This window comes from Epargyreus clarus, unplaced genomic scaffold (assembly GCF_041222505.1).
Source record: "Epargyreus clarus isolate Ecla_fem2 unplaced genomic scaffold, WU_Ecla_fem_2.2 ptg000008l, whole genome shotgun sequence".
In the NCBI taxonomy this organism is placed as follows: Eukaryota; Metazoa; Arthropoda; class Insecta; order Lepidoptera; family Hesperiidae; genus Epargyreus; species Epargyreus clarus.
Genome location: NW_027332216.1, coordinates 2,425,435 through 2,438,422, shown reverse-complemented (window position 1 = coordinate 2,438,422; position 12,988 = coordinate 2,425,435). Strand labels below are relative to the sequence as shown.

Below are 12,988 nucleotides of genomic sequence, written 5' to 3'. Positions count from 1 at the left end.
GTTTCACTTGATCCTTTAGATACTACATCATTATCATAATAGTTCATGATAAAATAAATACCTGTGGAATATATTTGTAACGTTTAATTTCTATCTTAAAATTCTTGAAAGTCAACTTATGTATTTGTATACTTACTAGGTAGGTCCTCAAACGTAAAAGGAGGGTATTCCTCTTCACAGGAGACGGAGACCACTCGGCGGCTTCCGAGCGAGGTTCGTTCGCCTCTGTTTGTATTGCAATGTAAACGTTGAATAACTTTGTGTATATTCGCTAATGGTGCTAATGAGGTTATGATTGGAAGAAGCGTGGCTTCAAACACTTTGCAATTATATCTGACGTTATAATGTTTACGAGTTTTAATGAATGTAGCGAGTGGGTTTGTGGTTTATCTGATGAGAAGTTGTTATGAATAGCTACAATCAAGCTTTTGAAAGATTTGATAAGTTTATACCGTGGAGGTACCGCCGTCACACCTATTTCTAACGCAGTCTGCGTTTTGGAGTATGGATGTCTGCATGCTTAAGGCGACCGTAATAATAATCATGAGTGGCAACGCACCTGTGATGTGCTTCAGATAAAAGCTGTTCTATATGGTTTCGAACACAGATGTCTATGAGCGGCAGTTTGCTATTTCAATCTTATATAAAATGTGAAATATCCATTCTGGTCTCTAACATCACGGTAAAACCACGTCTTAACTTAATCTGTTAAACATAACTGTTTCCAAATTGAGGAATTCCTTTGTAATTATTATTTATTACTTAATGATCTTAATGCATTCAATTTTGTTTTTTCAATTATGACTTGTGTCGTAACAAAAAAATATTTTTAGATAAATTAATGAATTATTGCTTTCTTTGTCCACAGATGTATTCCCGGTAGAAACCCGATAATTTGGACTGCTCACGGCATGGCGTCGTAGGCGCCTAGGATTTCTTCTTTTGCGGTAAGTTTATTTTTTAAATTATTATCTGATCTGTGTGGTGTAGAGGTACATATGATCCTTTACATGAGAGATGCGTGAGGTAGTTACGTCTTAAGGATTGCTTCTATTCATTGAAATTAATTGAAACAACCAAGTTTGTCTTGGCTATTTGGCATAGCCTCCAATGCTGCAGGATGCACTAAATCGCGCACTTTTAGTAACTAACAGTCGCCAATCTAACCCTTGATAGCATAGCCTCCCAAACAAGAAATCGTTCATGTTTAGGAATTAACAATCGCAATCAAACTTTAGACAAACCTGACGTTGCTTAATTTTTAGGTCGGTTTAAATGTACAAAGGTCGCGGGGCTTTGTTCGCATCACACATTAAATTACATACTTAGTCCAATTTATTGATTCTTTTCATTTTGAATAAGCGTGTTAATATCGAATAAACGCCATTAAGTCTAAGGCGTTTTTATCTTAAACGTAAGCGACGTGAATAATGTATGTTTGTTTGTTACGATACCGTCATATTGTATCAGTAAAGTGTCTCATTTATAATTGTATTCATGTCGTAACGTGTTAAGTGCCTACTTTGAATACAAAACACTATGCCTGTCGATCAATATGGATGGGTACTATAGATAGGCTCGTCAGATCACAAAGTCGCCGTATGTGACCTTTATTGTTAAAAGTGTAAGGCTGGATGTAGCTCAAAAAGTACGGCACTGTGAAATGCAATGCACCTTCCGTACATGTAGCGTATACAGGGTGATCTTATTTAGTTAAGGTTTAATTTAAGAAAAATAAAATTACAATAAAATAGTCACCTTTTTTCCTTTCAATTGTCATGACATCTTCAGTTCTTTTCAAAATTTGTTGCAATTAAGTAACTCTACTAGATGGTGTAATAATCTAATAATTCTAGTAATCCAATCTATAACAAATGAGCGGGTTCGACTTTTGACAGTTTTTTTTACAGAGTTTTACCTTACCTCTTATGAAACTGCCCCGAAATGACCGACCCACTTCAAAATTACTAGCAATTTCATATACTTTCGGCCATCCACGTGCAATTGAAAATTTAATCACCCTGTATAATGTACTTATGTACGTAGTTAGGTACTTGCGATGTTTGTTTTTATAATTATTAAACCGCGTATCGAACACATTTGCACGCCACGTGACATCGCGGTCGATGCGTGACTTTTTTGCCAGATGCGATCGAGACCGGCTAATTATAAAGTTACGTCGACGTCGTGTCAACAAGGCCGATGACACAGTGAAACAGGAACAGTAGGTTAATAACCTAAGCCCTTGAAATTGGACACGTAGAGTGCATTTCTTTGTAGTTTTAGTGCTGAATGTGTTGATCAATAGATTATGGAGTGTTTGGCGGTTATCTTACTAGTCTGCATTGACTTTAGTATGAGTACTAAAATGCGAAAAATGCCTGAAGAAATCTAAAACTTGATATATTAGACGTCATAGACATTTTGATGTCTTGCAATCATAAGTGATATTTATTTAACATACATTGTAAACTATCCATTTTGGGGCATTAAAATATGTTTAATATGCCTATATTTTTTACAATGAAATTGATATTTCATACGTGACGAGGTAAAGGGCCACTGGTTCGCCATTGTAGCACTTTTCGATTTTGTTTTATTTACAACTCTCGATTTGCTTGTGTGCGTGCCTGCGTGTATGCGTGCGATACGTGCGTGTATGGTTACGTCCTTGCGTGTGTGTTTGTGCACGCGTGTGTGTAATGTATAATACAATTCTCTTAACCTAATCCTCTTACCACCACCAGGTGTACGTGTGAACCGCGGGCATGGGCGCGGCGGGCGCGTCCGACGAGTACACGCCGCCGCGGCTCTCGCGGCTGCTGCACTCGCTGCCGCACATCAACGTCACTCTGCACCGGGTCAACGACACCTTCGCGCCCAACTCGCCCATTTACCTCGAGGTAAGTAACTAACACACTTTTGAGGTCCAACTCCTTGGTACAATAAGATTGCAAAGTTGGCAACCCTTTTGGCAATTCGGTCCACATATTCGTCGGGGCAAAAAGGGTTTTCATGAATAAACTTTCTCTAGGCGTGAAGTTAGGTTCTAGGAACATTTACGGGCCGCAAGGTTCTAGAAAGACCAGCGGGGCGAATGAAAAGGGTCGTGGAGTAGATGCGACCCATAGACAAACATGGACGTGATAGACGGCAGTGAAAGATCCGCCGATTGTCTTGTTATTACTATGTATTATGTACTTGTAAATAAGAAAATGGTATGAATATTAAAAATGTTGACATGTTTTCAGAGCTTGGGGATCCTCGGCTCGATACCCGGTGCGTGGCTGATCCTGACGTTGACCGTGCTGCTCATATACCTGCTGACGAGATGCTGCGACAGGAAGCAGCGGCCGCCAAGGAGTATCACTGCACTGAAGGTACGTAAATATTTAAACTGTAGTCTGTAGACTTAACCTTTCTGTAACCCATTTTATGTTCCTTCCTTGGGCTGGGTTTTCCTTCCAACTGGGAGTGGCGTGTTCTATTACGTTTCTCTAATACGGGGAAATACGGGTTTGTGGCACACTCGCGTTACCCAGTAGGGTCCAGCGTACCCAGTTGTCAACCCGGGTAGGTGGCCAACCCGTGTCAGATCGGTTTAATGTCTCCGTAAGGCCTATTTGACGATTTCTCTTTATTGATAACAATCGTGACCAAATGCTGAAAGGGTTCTTCGAAATACGGGAGCCCCTGACATAGCCATTAGCAGGGTTTCTCATCTACGTTCCGAGCCCGCCTCAGATTGCTTAATCATTAAGATCTTAACAAATCAATTTTGATGACAACACAAGCCGCGTAACCTACTCTCCAACAACTGGAATAAAGTTCAAGGGACTAAAAATAGATGTGTGAATATAATCAAAACGCTTCTCACAGGAGCGGGAGCGCGATTGATCCAACATGTGTTTATACGAGCGATGGTGGCCGAACTAGGAAGCTGTTAGTTACATTACAGTACGTTACGAATGTTACGATCCATATTTGTTTCATCTAAATCGATCCGTGGATTGAGTTGTATCGGTCACGCTGTACTACGTAATGTAATGTGTTGGTTATTCGTGGATTATGATGATTATATAGGTTATGTTGGTCTGTCTGTCTTGGCGCAATGTATAATGTGTTTGTTAGTGCGAATGGTGTAGTTTAAGATACATTATATTTTGGCATAATGCAATCGAGGGCTTGTATGATCAATCGATCAAGTTAAACATAGTTGTTGAAAGTATTTTAACGCCCCTTATTAATAAATACCTAATTATTACGAATCTGTCCAATGTTTTATTTAGTAAAGATTGAAATTTAGGTAAACATATTTCGGATAGATTAATTATTAATAATGGAATGGGGGCAAGATCTGTCACCTTTGGTAGGCAAGATCTGTCTGCCTTTGGCAGGTGTCTTTACGCGTCAATCTTTAAATTCTCATTTCAAAATAAAATAGTACCTACTAATCAAAAAAATCCTTGTTTAAAGAAAGTTTTTTTTGTGTATTCCAGATAACGCTCATGATCCTGTCGGTGTTGTGTTGCGGCGCCATTGGCGTGGGCCTGTTCGGCAATGACGACCTCCACAACGCCATGCTGCAGAGTATCCAGGCGGGCAACCAGCTCGCGGCGCTGGTCAACACCGTCAAGAATCAGGTGCGTTACACCCTTTGTATCAAGGGCCCTGGTATGCTTGTGGATGTATTCTATCTACAGTGGGCGTTTGTATATAGGATAGGTATAAGTAGGATACCATATAGGACTTTTTGTGAAGCGATTTTAGCCTGACTTGGAGAAAACAATACCTGTTGGAATATAAGCTATTTATTAATATTAAAAATTATACATTGTGATAAAGTTACTTCATATTATTATTACAGCAACAATTTTAATTAAAATTTCAGATACATAATATTTTATTAAAATACATGTTACACAATTTATAATTACAATGCGACTCGAGACCTTGTTGGTTTAAAAACATTGTTTTGTTTTATTAATAATTACTAGTGTGTCCTTATCATTGTGTATTCATCACGAACATATTATAATTTCTAAACTGTACGTTTAAGATGCAAAATGTTGATGTTACATTTAATTCTAAGGCAAAAAATAAATATAGTTCAAAAAAACTAAAAAACACTTTCCGTTACTGTTACGTACATACATACATACAAACATACAACCCAAGCTAATAAAAGCGTGTTAATAAACGATATACACATACTAAGTCAGTCAGTTATACTGTATTTTTATTACATGTGACGTCACGTTTTTAAGTTTAATTTTCAATGCCCAAGCACATATCGATTACCGGGTCGCCTAAGAAGTTTCACTTCAAAAATGTGCTATAATCACAGAGGTTTGTGTATATAAACTATATTAATTAATTTTATTCCGTTTTCGCAGTCCGGCATCCTGGAGGAGGCGATGGGATCTCATGCGCGCGCGCCGCTCGCGCGGCTGGCGGACGCGCTGGACGCGCCCATCGCGAACCAGACGGCGCTCGGCACGCTGCTGCGCGCGCTCTCCGCGCTGCGGAACAACGCCAGCGCCGCCGCCTCCGCCGCCGACAACCTGCGGCGACCACTCGCCGCGCTGAACTTGGAGGCGTTCATGAAGGTAGACACCGCGTTAATCTTCTAGTCCGCTCTGCATTTGTTGCACGCAGGTGTAGTCAGAGAGTCAATGCGGTCGAACACAATTACGAGGATATACTCCGTAGCGACATAAGGGCACACTAACGCAGATATGTACCCGCGGACGAGAGCGGGCAGCGAACATTTACTTTATTGATTGGTTAATCTATAATCTTGCTGGAAGATTGATTGATTCGTTCATTCATTCAGTCACCATACCGATCTGACGGGCAGAGGGTCTCGGATTCGATATCCGGCCACACAAATAACTATATGATGAGCTTAGATTTCTGGGTGTTTATGTATTTGTCTATGTGTATTTCCATGGCACCCACGCCACAGGGAATCCTGTTGTGGGGCTGTGAGTATAGAAAGCGTTTTTATTTATGTATTCATCAATTATTACTTTATTTATTCGTCCATTACTTAACTTCTTCTTTTTAAAGACGAGAAAACAGTATTTGGGACACAGTTGTGTATTATACAGTACACATATCAGTAATAATAAAAGTGCTAGGCGCTGCTGTTTTATCTGAAATAATAATTTGTGTAAAAAAAAATCATGTTTTTAGCGTGCGTGGGTGTGGGAGGCGGCGCGATGGGCGGGCGGCATGGCGGGCTGGTGCTGCGGCGGCGCCGTGTGCGTGGCGCTGCTGGCCGCCGCCGCGCGCCGCAGCCGCCGCGCGCTGCTGCTGCTCTGCGTGAGTATGCTGGTGCTGCGGCGGCGCAGTGTAACGAAGCAATACACCAATACACTAGGTGTTTTTATATAGGCACATGATCCCTCTAAAAAATAGGAGATGCAGAACATCATTACCCCATTACTCACTACTGTCCCACTGCTGGGCACGGGTCTCCTCTCAGATTGAGAAGGATTAGGCCACAGTCCACTGCGCTGGCCAAGTGCGTATTGGTGAACTTCACATACCTTTGAGATTCTTTTTATAAATCTATCAGGTATGCAGGTTTCCTCACGATGTTATCCTTTACCGTTTAGCAAGTGATAATTAATTTCCATTACGCACATAACTTTGAAAAATCAGGGGTGCGTGCCTGGGATTTGAACCTCAGACCCTTCGATCGAGAGACCGAGTTCCTTAACCACTAGGCTATCTCTGCCGTGATGAAGAAGACACAAGAGCAAATGTGAATGTGAGCGGGAGGTCACATGATATTTTTTTTACAATAATCCATTGTTTGTGTTGGCAGGTGTGCGCTCTGGGCGCGCTGGTGGCGTGCTGGGGAGCGGGCGCGGCGCTGACGGCGGGCGCCATCGCCGCGGCCGACGCGTGCCAGGACCCCGCGCGCGCGCTCGCGCTGCACGCGCCGCACCACCTGCCGCAGGACGTGAGTGATTATGATCGTTACATTATGCTTCCATCTTAGGTGTCATCATTGTAATGACCATCGTCGTTTTCATGATCATCGTCCTGTTCGTCGTTGTCGTCGTTATCGTCGTCGTCGTCGTCGTCATCGTCATCGTCGTCCTTGTCACCATGCTTATCATCATCACCAATATTATCAACCCATTATTGTTCTACTATCTGACATGGGACTCGTCTCAGAAAGAAAAGGTTCAGGCCTTATTGGCTAAATATGGATTGGAGACTCGACGAGTATTTAAAAACATTTATAGAGAATTTTCAAGAATGTTAATTTCCTCATGACATTTCATTCTCACCTTTCGTCATTCAAAATTGTTTTATTTATTTAACATTTATCTACTACACAAGATACACCATCGGTCTTTAATTTCTAACACTAATATATTGTTCAAACGTGGTCCTGCAATTACAGGCGAATACAGCTTACGTATTTATTTTCACAAAAAGTACAAAAATATTTACATCCATTGTTATATTTTCGCAGATGGTGCACTACTACCTGTCGTGCAAGGTGTCCCGCGAGAACGTGCTGACGGCGGAGCTGCGCAACGCCCAGCGCGCGGTGGTGGCCGTGCGGCAGGCGCTCGCCGTGCTCTCCCGGGGAGCGCCGCAGCTGTTTAATGATCCCGGTTAGTTGATTGGTATAAAAATTGGGTTTGCTCTTAATGTACTAAGGTTGCAATTTGAAGAAATGAGAAATATAACGAAATAAATAAAAAGAAAACAATTGAATAGAACACTTCATGATTAAACTGGTGTTTTAGTTTAAAGAATGTATTAGGGCAGATTTATTATTTTAATACTCAGCGGCAGGACCACAATAGTAAAAATCGTGGGCTTTGTATAAATTTGTTTTATTCTATCATTTTTAGTGCATTTATTACTTTGGTGTCATTATCACATGCGTCGTACCGACTACGGTGCATCCACCAACCTTATGGCATGTACCGTAATCGAACTACGAAGAGTAGTCTAAGGGTAGCTCTTTAAAGCTGTTCATTGTCAGACAGTTAAAGCTACAATTCTTTAAAGTAAATGTTGTCACATTCGTGTAGGGCTTCAGCCGGCGCTGGGTGCTCTGGGCGCGGGCACGGGCGAGGCGGAGCGCGCGCTGGTGTCGCTCAGCGGAGCGCTGGAGTGCCGGATGGCGCGCGCGTACTTCGTGGCCGCCGCGAGAGCCGCCTGCGATGCTGGCTTACAGGTATCCTATGTTATTTTTGTGTTTACTTGCTTCTTTCTACATAGCAATAACATACTAATAATACATATAACCTCCTTATAGAATTGTTTTAACTCATACAAGGTTTGAACCTTTCAACTGAATACAAAAATAGACTTAATGTTTTTTATTAAATTATACAACTTACTTGTTATTATAAGGATAATTTCATTAATAATTTGGAAGATATAAAATATTTCATCTGAATTTCTGATTTATATTAAATTTGCCAGTTTTAACAACAGATAAGAGATAATAAGATCGATTAAAATTGCGCTCCATTTTTGTCCAGTAAATGTCCAGCGACGTTTAGAAATTCTCATCAATTGTCGATTAAGAAATTATGTCGAAAATAATGTGTTTATAACATAAGTAATTGTGTAATTACAGGCATTATCACTCCAGCTACTCGCTGCCATAATAGCCGGGTTTCTGTTCACCGCAATCGTTCTAGTCGACTCTCACGCTTGGATCTATATTAATACCAAGTAAGAATTCACTTTTTATAAACAACAACAAAAAATCTAATTTTTACGTTCACTTGAAAATAACAGGACACTCATAATCGTAAAATAATTTACACATTTGTTCAATACTTGACAAGATTCGTCCTAATAAATAAAATTTGCGTAAATTTGTTCATATCGTGTAAATAGAACGGATTGTAAATGTTTAGCAGGTTGCAACATGATTCTATCTAATATGACGACCGCGTTACTCGGGTCCGCACCGTACGCGTACATGCGTTATCGTATGATATGTCATTTATAACGTCGGCCGTGTTCCAGGCGAGCCCCGCACGGCGAGGAGCAAGCGCCGTTCCTGTCGGCGAGCTCGGGCGGGTCGCGCACGTTGCCGCGGCCCGCGCCCTTCCCGAACGGCAAGCCGCCGTCGTACAGCGCCGCCGTGCAGCTCATGGACCTCGCCGACAGGGACCGCGACCGCGAGCGCGAGCGGGAGAGGCCCAGGTGCGTATCATTGACTCAATATACGAATAGATGCTTGATTGAAATTAATAAAATTGGTTGATTACTGCATAAAATATGACCCCGTTTGTGTATCATGACATGCTCCTATGGGGTAGTATATAAATAGATAAGTTAAACTTAAAAAAATAATGTCTGGATATGTAAGGTGGAATGACATCGCGAAGAAACTGATTTAATTATTGTAGAGAACTCTCTCATGAGATATCTATAATATTTTTAAAGACACATGAGTACATGTAGCGAGTATTTTTTAGCATGAAGCGTAAGTAGCAGTGGAGTTTATCCGTTTCGGCGGCGCGTTTAGTGGATGTCGTCTTTCTTACATATAATTTTATGTATTATAGCTTCTTAGTTCTCAGGAGTGGCAATACCTCTGTTATCGATTTCAGGTAGAACTCCTGTACTATACGGAATTGATTATCCATCCATCCATCAGCCTTTTGAGGTCCACTGCTGGACATAGGCCTCCCCTAATTGGCGCCACTCCAACCTGTCCCGTGCCCTTTGAAGCCAGCGGTTTCCCGCGGTCTTCTTCAGGTCGTCGGTCCACCTGGTCGGGGGGCGGCCTGTACTCCTCGAGGACCTTCCTTACTTTCGATTATCAATAGTCATAGATAATTCCTAATCTTTTACCATCAGGTGTATTGCGTGTTCGTTTGCTATTTAAATCTTATATATTAAATTCTCGTGTTACAGTGCTAGTTACCCTACTTCTTTACCGAAACGGCTTTACCGATTTTCACCAAATTTCATATGCATATTCAGTAGGTCTGAGAATCGGCAACTATTTATTTTTCATACCCCTAAGTGTTAAGGGTTGTTCACCCTTAACATTTAGAAACGAGTCAGCTAGTGTTATAGAAAAAAATTGCCTTGTGCCGTAGGTCCCGCGTGTCCGGCTCAGCGACTTTGGGTCGCGCGAGCGGCGCCGGTCTGGGCGGCGGCATGGGCGGCATGGGCGGCGGGCTGGGCGGCGCGTTGGGCGGCGGGCTGGCGCTGGGCGGCGGCGCGCACACGCTCGGCCGCGCGCCGCACAACGGCAAGTACGCGACGCTCAGCAAGCAGTGCAAGACGCTAGAGAGCAGCGACTTCTACTGAGACCGGCCCGGCGGCGTGCGCCCTGACAACGGCGCAGGTAACTGAAGCTTCTTATGTCTCTAATAAATATCAATGTTAAATTTGTTTTATAAGAGTTAAGGCTGGATTATGTTATGATCTTTCCAGTTTTTTAGACAGACAACTCTGGATAAGACTTATTTAGAATATTTCAACATGTCTGTTTAGACAGATACATAAAATATTTCTGGTCAGTTCATTGTTAGTTCAGATCTCTTTATAATAAGGTTATGAAAAACTAAAGCTGAGTAAATGGTTGTCATTTGTAGTTCACTCAGATGAGTAATGTAAATGAGGTTCTTCTTTGTAGATTGTTAAAAATGTACTCTTGTACACAAGCCACGAGGCCATCTGAATTTCGAAATAGTATAACACATTGGTTTTTGTCGGGCATTATGATTAGTTAGTAAGGAATGTAACGCATGTTTGCAGGTCAAGCAGGTCGCGCGGCTGGGTTGAACCGTTTCGACCCGAAGTACGCGTCGTTCGGTCCGCGCGCCACGCGCCCGCGCCCGCCCGCGCCGCACCCGCCGCTCGCGACCTTCGCGCCCGACACGCCGCCGCACACGCACTCGCACGCGAACACGCACAACACGCACACGCACGCGCACGCGCCCACACACGCGCACGGCACGCACGCGCACGCGCACGACAAGTACGCGACCGTGCGCCCGCCGCGCCGCGCCGAGCCGCAGCCGCTCTCCGCCGCCGCGCTCGAGTACCGCAGCCTGCAGCGTCCGCGACGACAGAACCAGAACAACACGGCCACCACGCACCGCCGCCGCCCCGATAGGCCAGACAGACCCGATAGACCCGACAGACCCGACCGCCCCGACAGGGCCGAGAGGCCCAACAGGCAAGATCGCATCGAACAGACGCATCACGATCAGAGAGATTTGTATGCGGTCACGGAGTTGTAAGTGGACTTATCAAACATATGGTTGAAAAGTCGAGAACATAACGTTCTCAATCTCGAAATAGTCGAAACGATCTGACAAGAATAAATTACATGAAAGTAACAATTGTTACTGTCCGAATTATGTAAAGACATACGCGTACCCAGACGCCAGAGCTCTACACAACACAATAAAAATAATCACTGACTCAATATAATACACGCATTCCTTGTATGCATTCTGGAACATACATGACAAGAAAACGATTGTCCGATGATCAAGCCAAGTGCAATCTGCAAGCCAATGTCCAATGGCTTGCAGATGTGTTATGTACATGGGATACTTAAGGAACTTGCATTATTCGAGCAAGTGCCAGGTGTATACAGCCACCACGATCCGATTAACCGAATTAACCCGATAAGCTGAACATACAAGGCATAATTTATCTCACGCAATAGGATAAAATATGTTAAAATGCTCTTAAAAACTGTTAAACAGATTATTGCAAGAGAATCACGAAAAATCTGAATTCAAGAATAAATAGATAGCGCATATAGAATAAAATACGTTAAAATAAGTAATGACCCAGGAAGTGTGTGGCGCTATCTATTTTCATCCATAGTGAGAGGTTTATACAATATGGTTAAAACTTTTAAGTGTAATAATATATTGCATGAGTACGATCAAGAAATAAATCAAGACATTGTGTTCATAGAAGTGTAACAATCTCATTTCTTGTAAATGGGGACAAGTTCTACCTGGTAAGTGTGAACATATTTAATAATCTTAAACGATACATCGTTATCTACGAAATAAGGAGCATAGTGTCGAATGACAGTGTCTCAGTACTATAATCAATTATAACAACTTACATTAAACAAGTCATTAAATTACCAGCTGCCTAGATAATAATAATGTTGTTTTGTATTATAAAAATGATTTAGGTAATAATTTTAGCAACGCGGTTCTAGATAATTAGTTTCAACTTCACGATAGGTAAATAGAACTGCCAACATTTTGGATTATAATTTCAATTAAGTCATGAATATAAGTTAACAAATGTAATGCTGATAAGTAAATTGACAATGTAATGTCATTAAGGCTGGCAAGACTAAAGTTTGCACGTAATGTAATTATACACATGCGTTTTCTCTTTCTCTATTTTGTATTGGCATATTGTCAATACAAAATACAAATACAAAACAAAGTTGTTCTTATTGTGAACTGTTTGTGTGCGTGAGACGGAAATTAATTTCAATATAAGTCGCAGTTTGACGTCACGCCGATTATTCACATTATTAATATAATAATTATTCACATATATAACACAAGGATATCTTGAAAATGTATGGTACGTGCAAGCATTAGATACACAAAATATAAAGAGTGTTTAATTAGTGGTGTTTTGTACAAAAATACATTTTAATCCCATTTGTATCATAACGTAACGCATTTTATATAAAATAGTATGAATGTAATCATTATTATAATAGTTATTCTATATAGGTCATGCATGGTGGATGTGAGCCTTATGTTATCAAAAATACAGTATTTGTTTATGTGTTAACAGTTACGTTTAACATTTTGGAGCAGACTGTATCATAGTAACAGCAGTAACATATAAGCAAAATATATGGGTTGGACAAACTTAAGAACTTTTTTGTAAGTCTGTTCAAAATAAAAATAAACATTGATTTTTAATAGTACATTTTAAAAATTTTGTTTAGAAATAAAAATAGTTCAAATATTCTTCAATA

The 12,988-nt window shown here is 41.4% G+C and overlaps 2 protein-coding genes across 2 annotated transcripts; both read left to right on the top strand.

Annotated features, from left to right (window-relative positions):
- The first annotated feature begins 867 nt into the window (after positions 1 to 867).
- LOC140743987 (protein tweety) lies at positions 868 to 10,927 on the top strand. Its single transcript, XM_073075424.1, has 13 exons — positions 868 to 947; positions 2,748 to 2,903; positions 3,252 to 3,380; positions 4,500 to 4,643; positions 5,397 to 5,609; positions 6,199 to 6,327; positions 6,836 to 6,973; positions 7,496 to 7,640; positions 8,067 to 8,212; positions 8,621 to 8,718; positions 9,019 to 9,198; positions 10,104 to 10,354; positions 10,768 to 10,927. Exons 2-12 carry the CDS (start codon positions 2,769 to 2,771, stop codon positions 10,315 to 10,317), a joined length of 1,671 nt encoding a protein of 556 aa, XP_072931525.1. The 5' UTR covers positions 868 to 947; positions 2,748 to 2,768; the 3' UTR covers positions 10,318 to 10,354; positions 10,768 to 10,927.
- Positions 10,758 to 12,410, top strand: LOC140744132 (uncharacterized). Its single transcript, XM_073075610.1, has one exon. It carries the CDS (start codon positions 10,758 to 10,760, stop codon positions 11,253 to 11,255), a length of 498 nt encoding a protein of 165 aa, XP_072931711.1. The 3' UTR covers positions 11,256 to 12,410.
- The last annotated feature ends 578 nt before the right edge of the window (positions 12,411 to 12,988 follow it).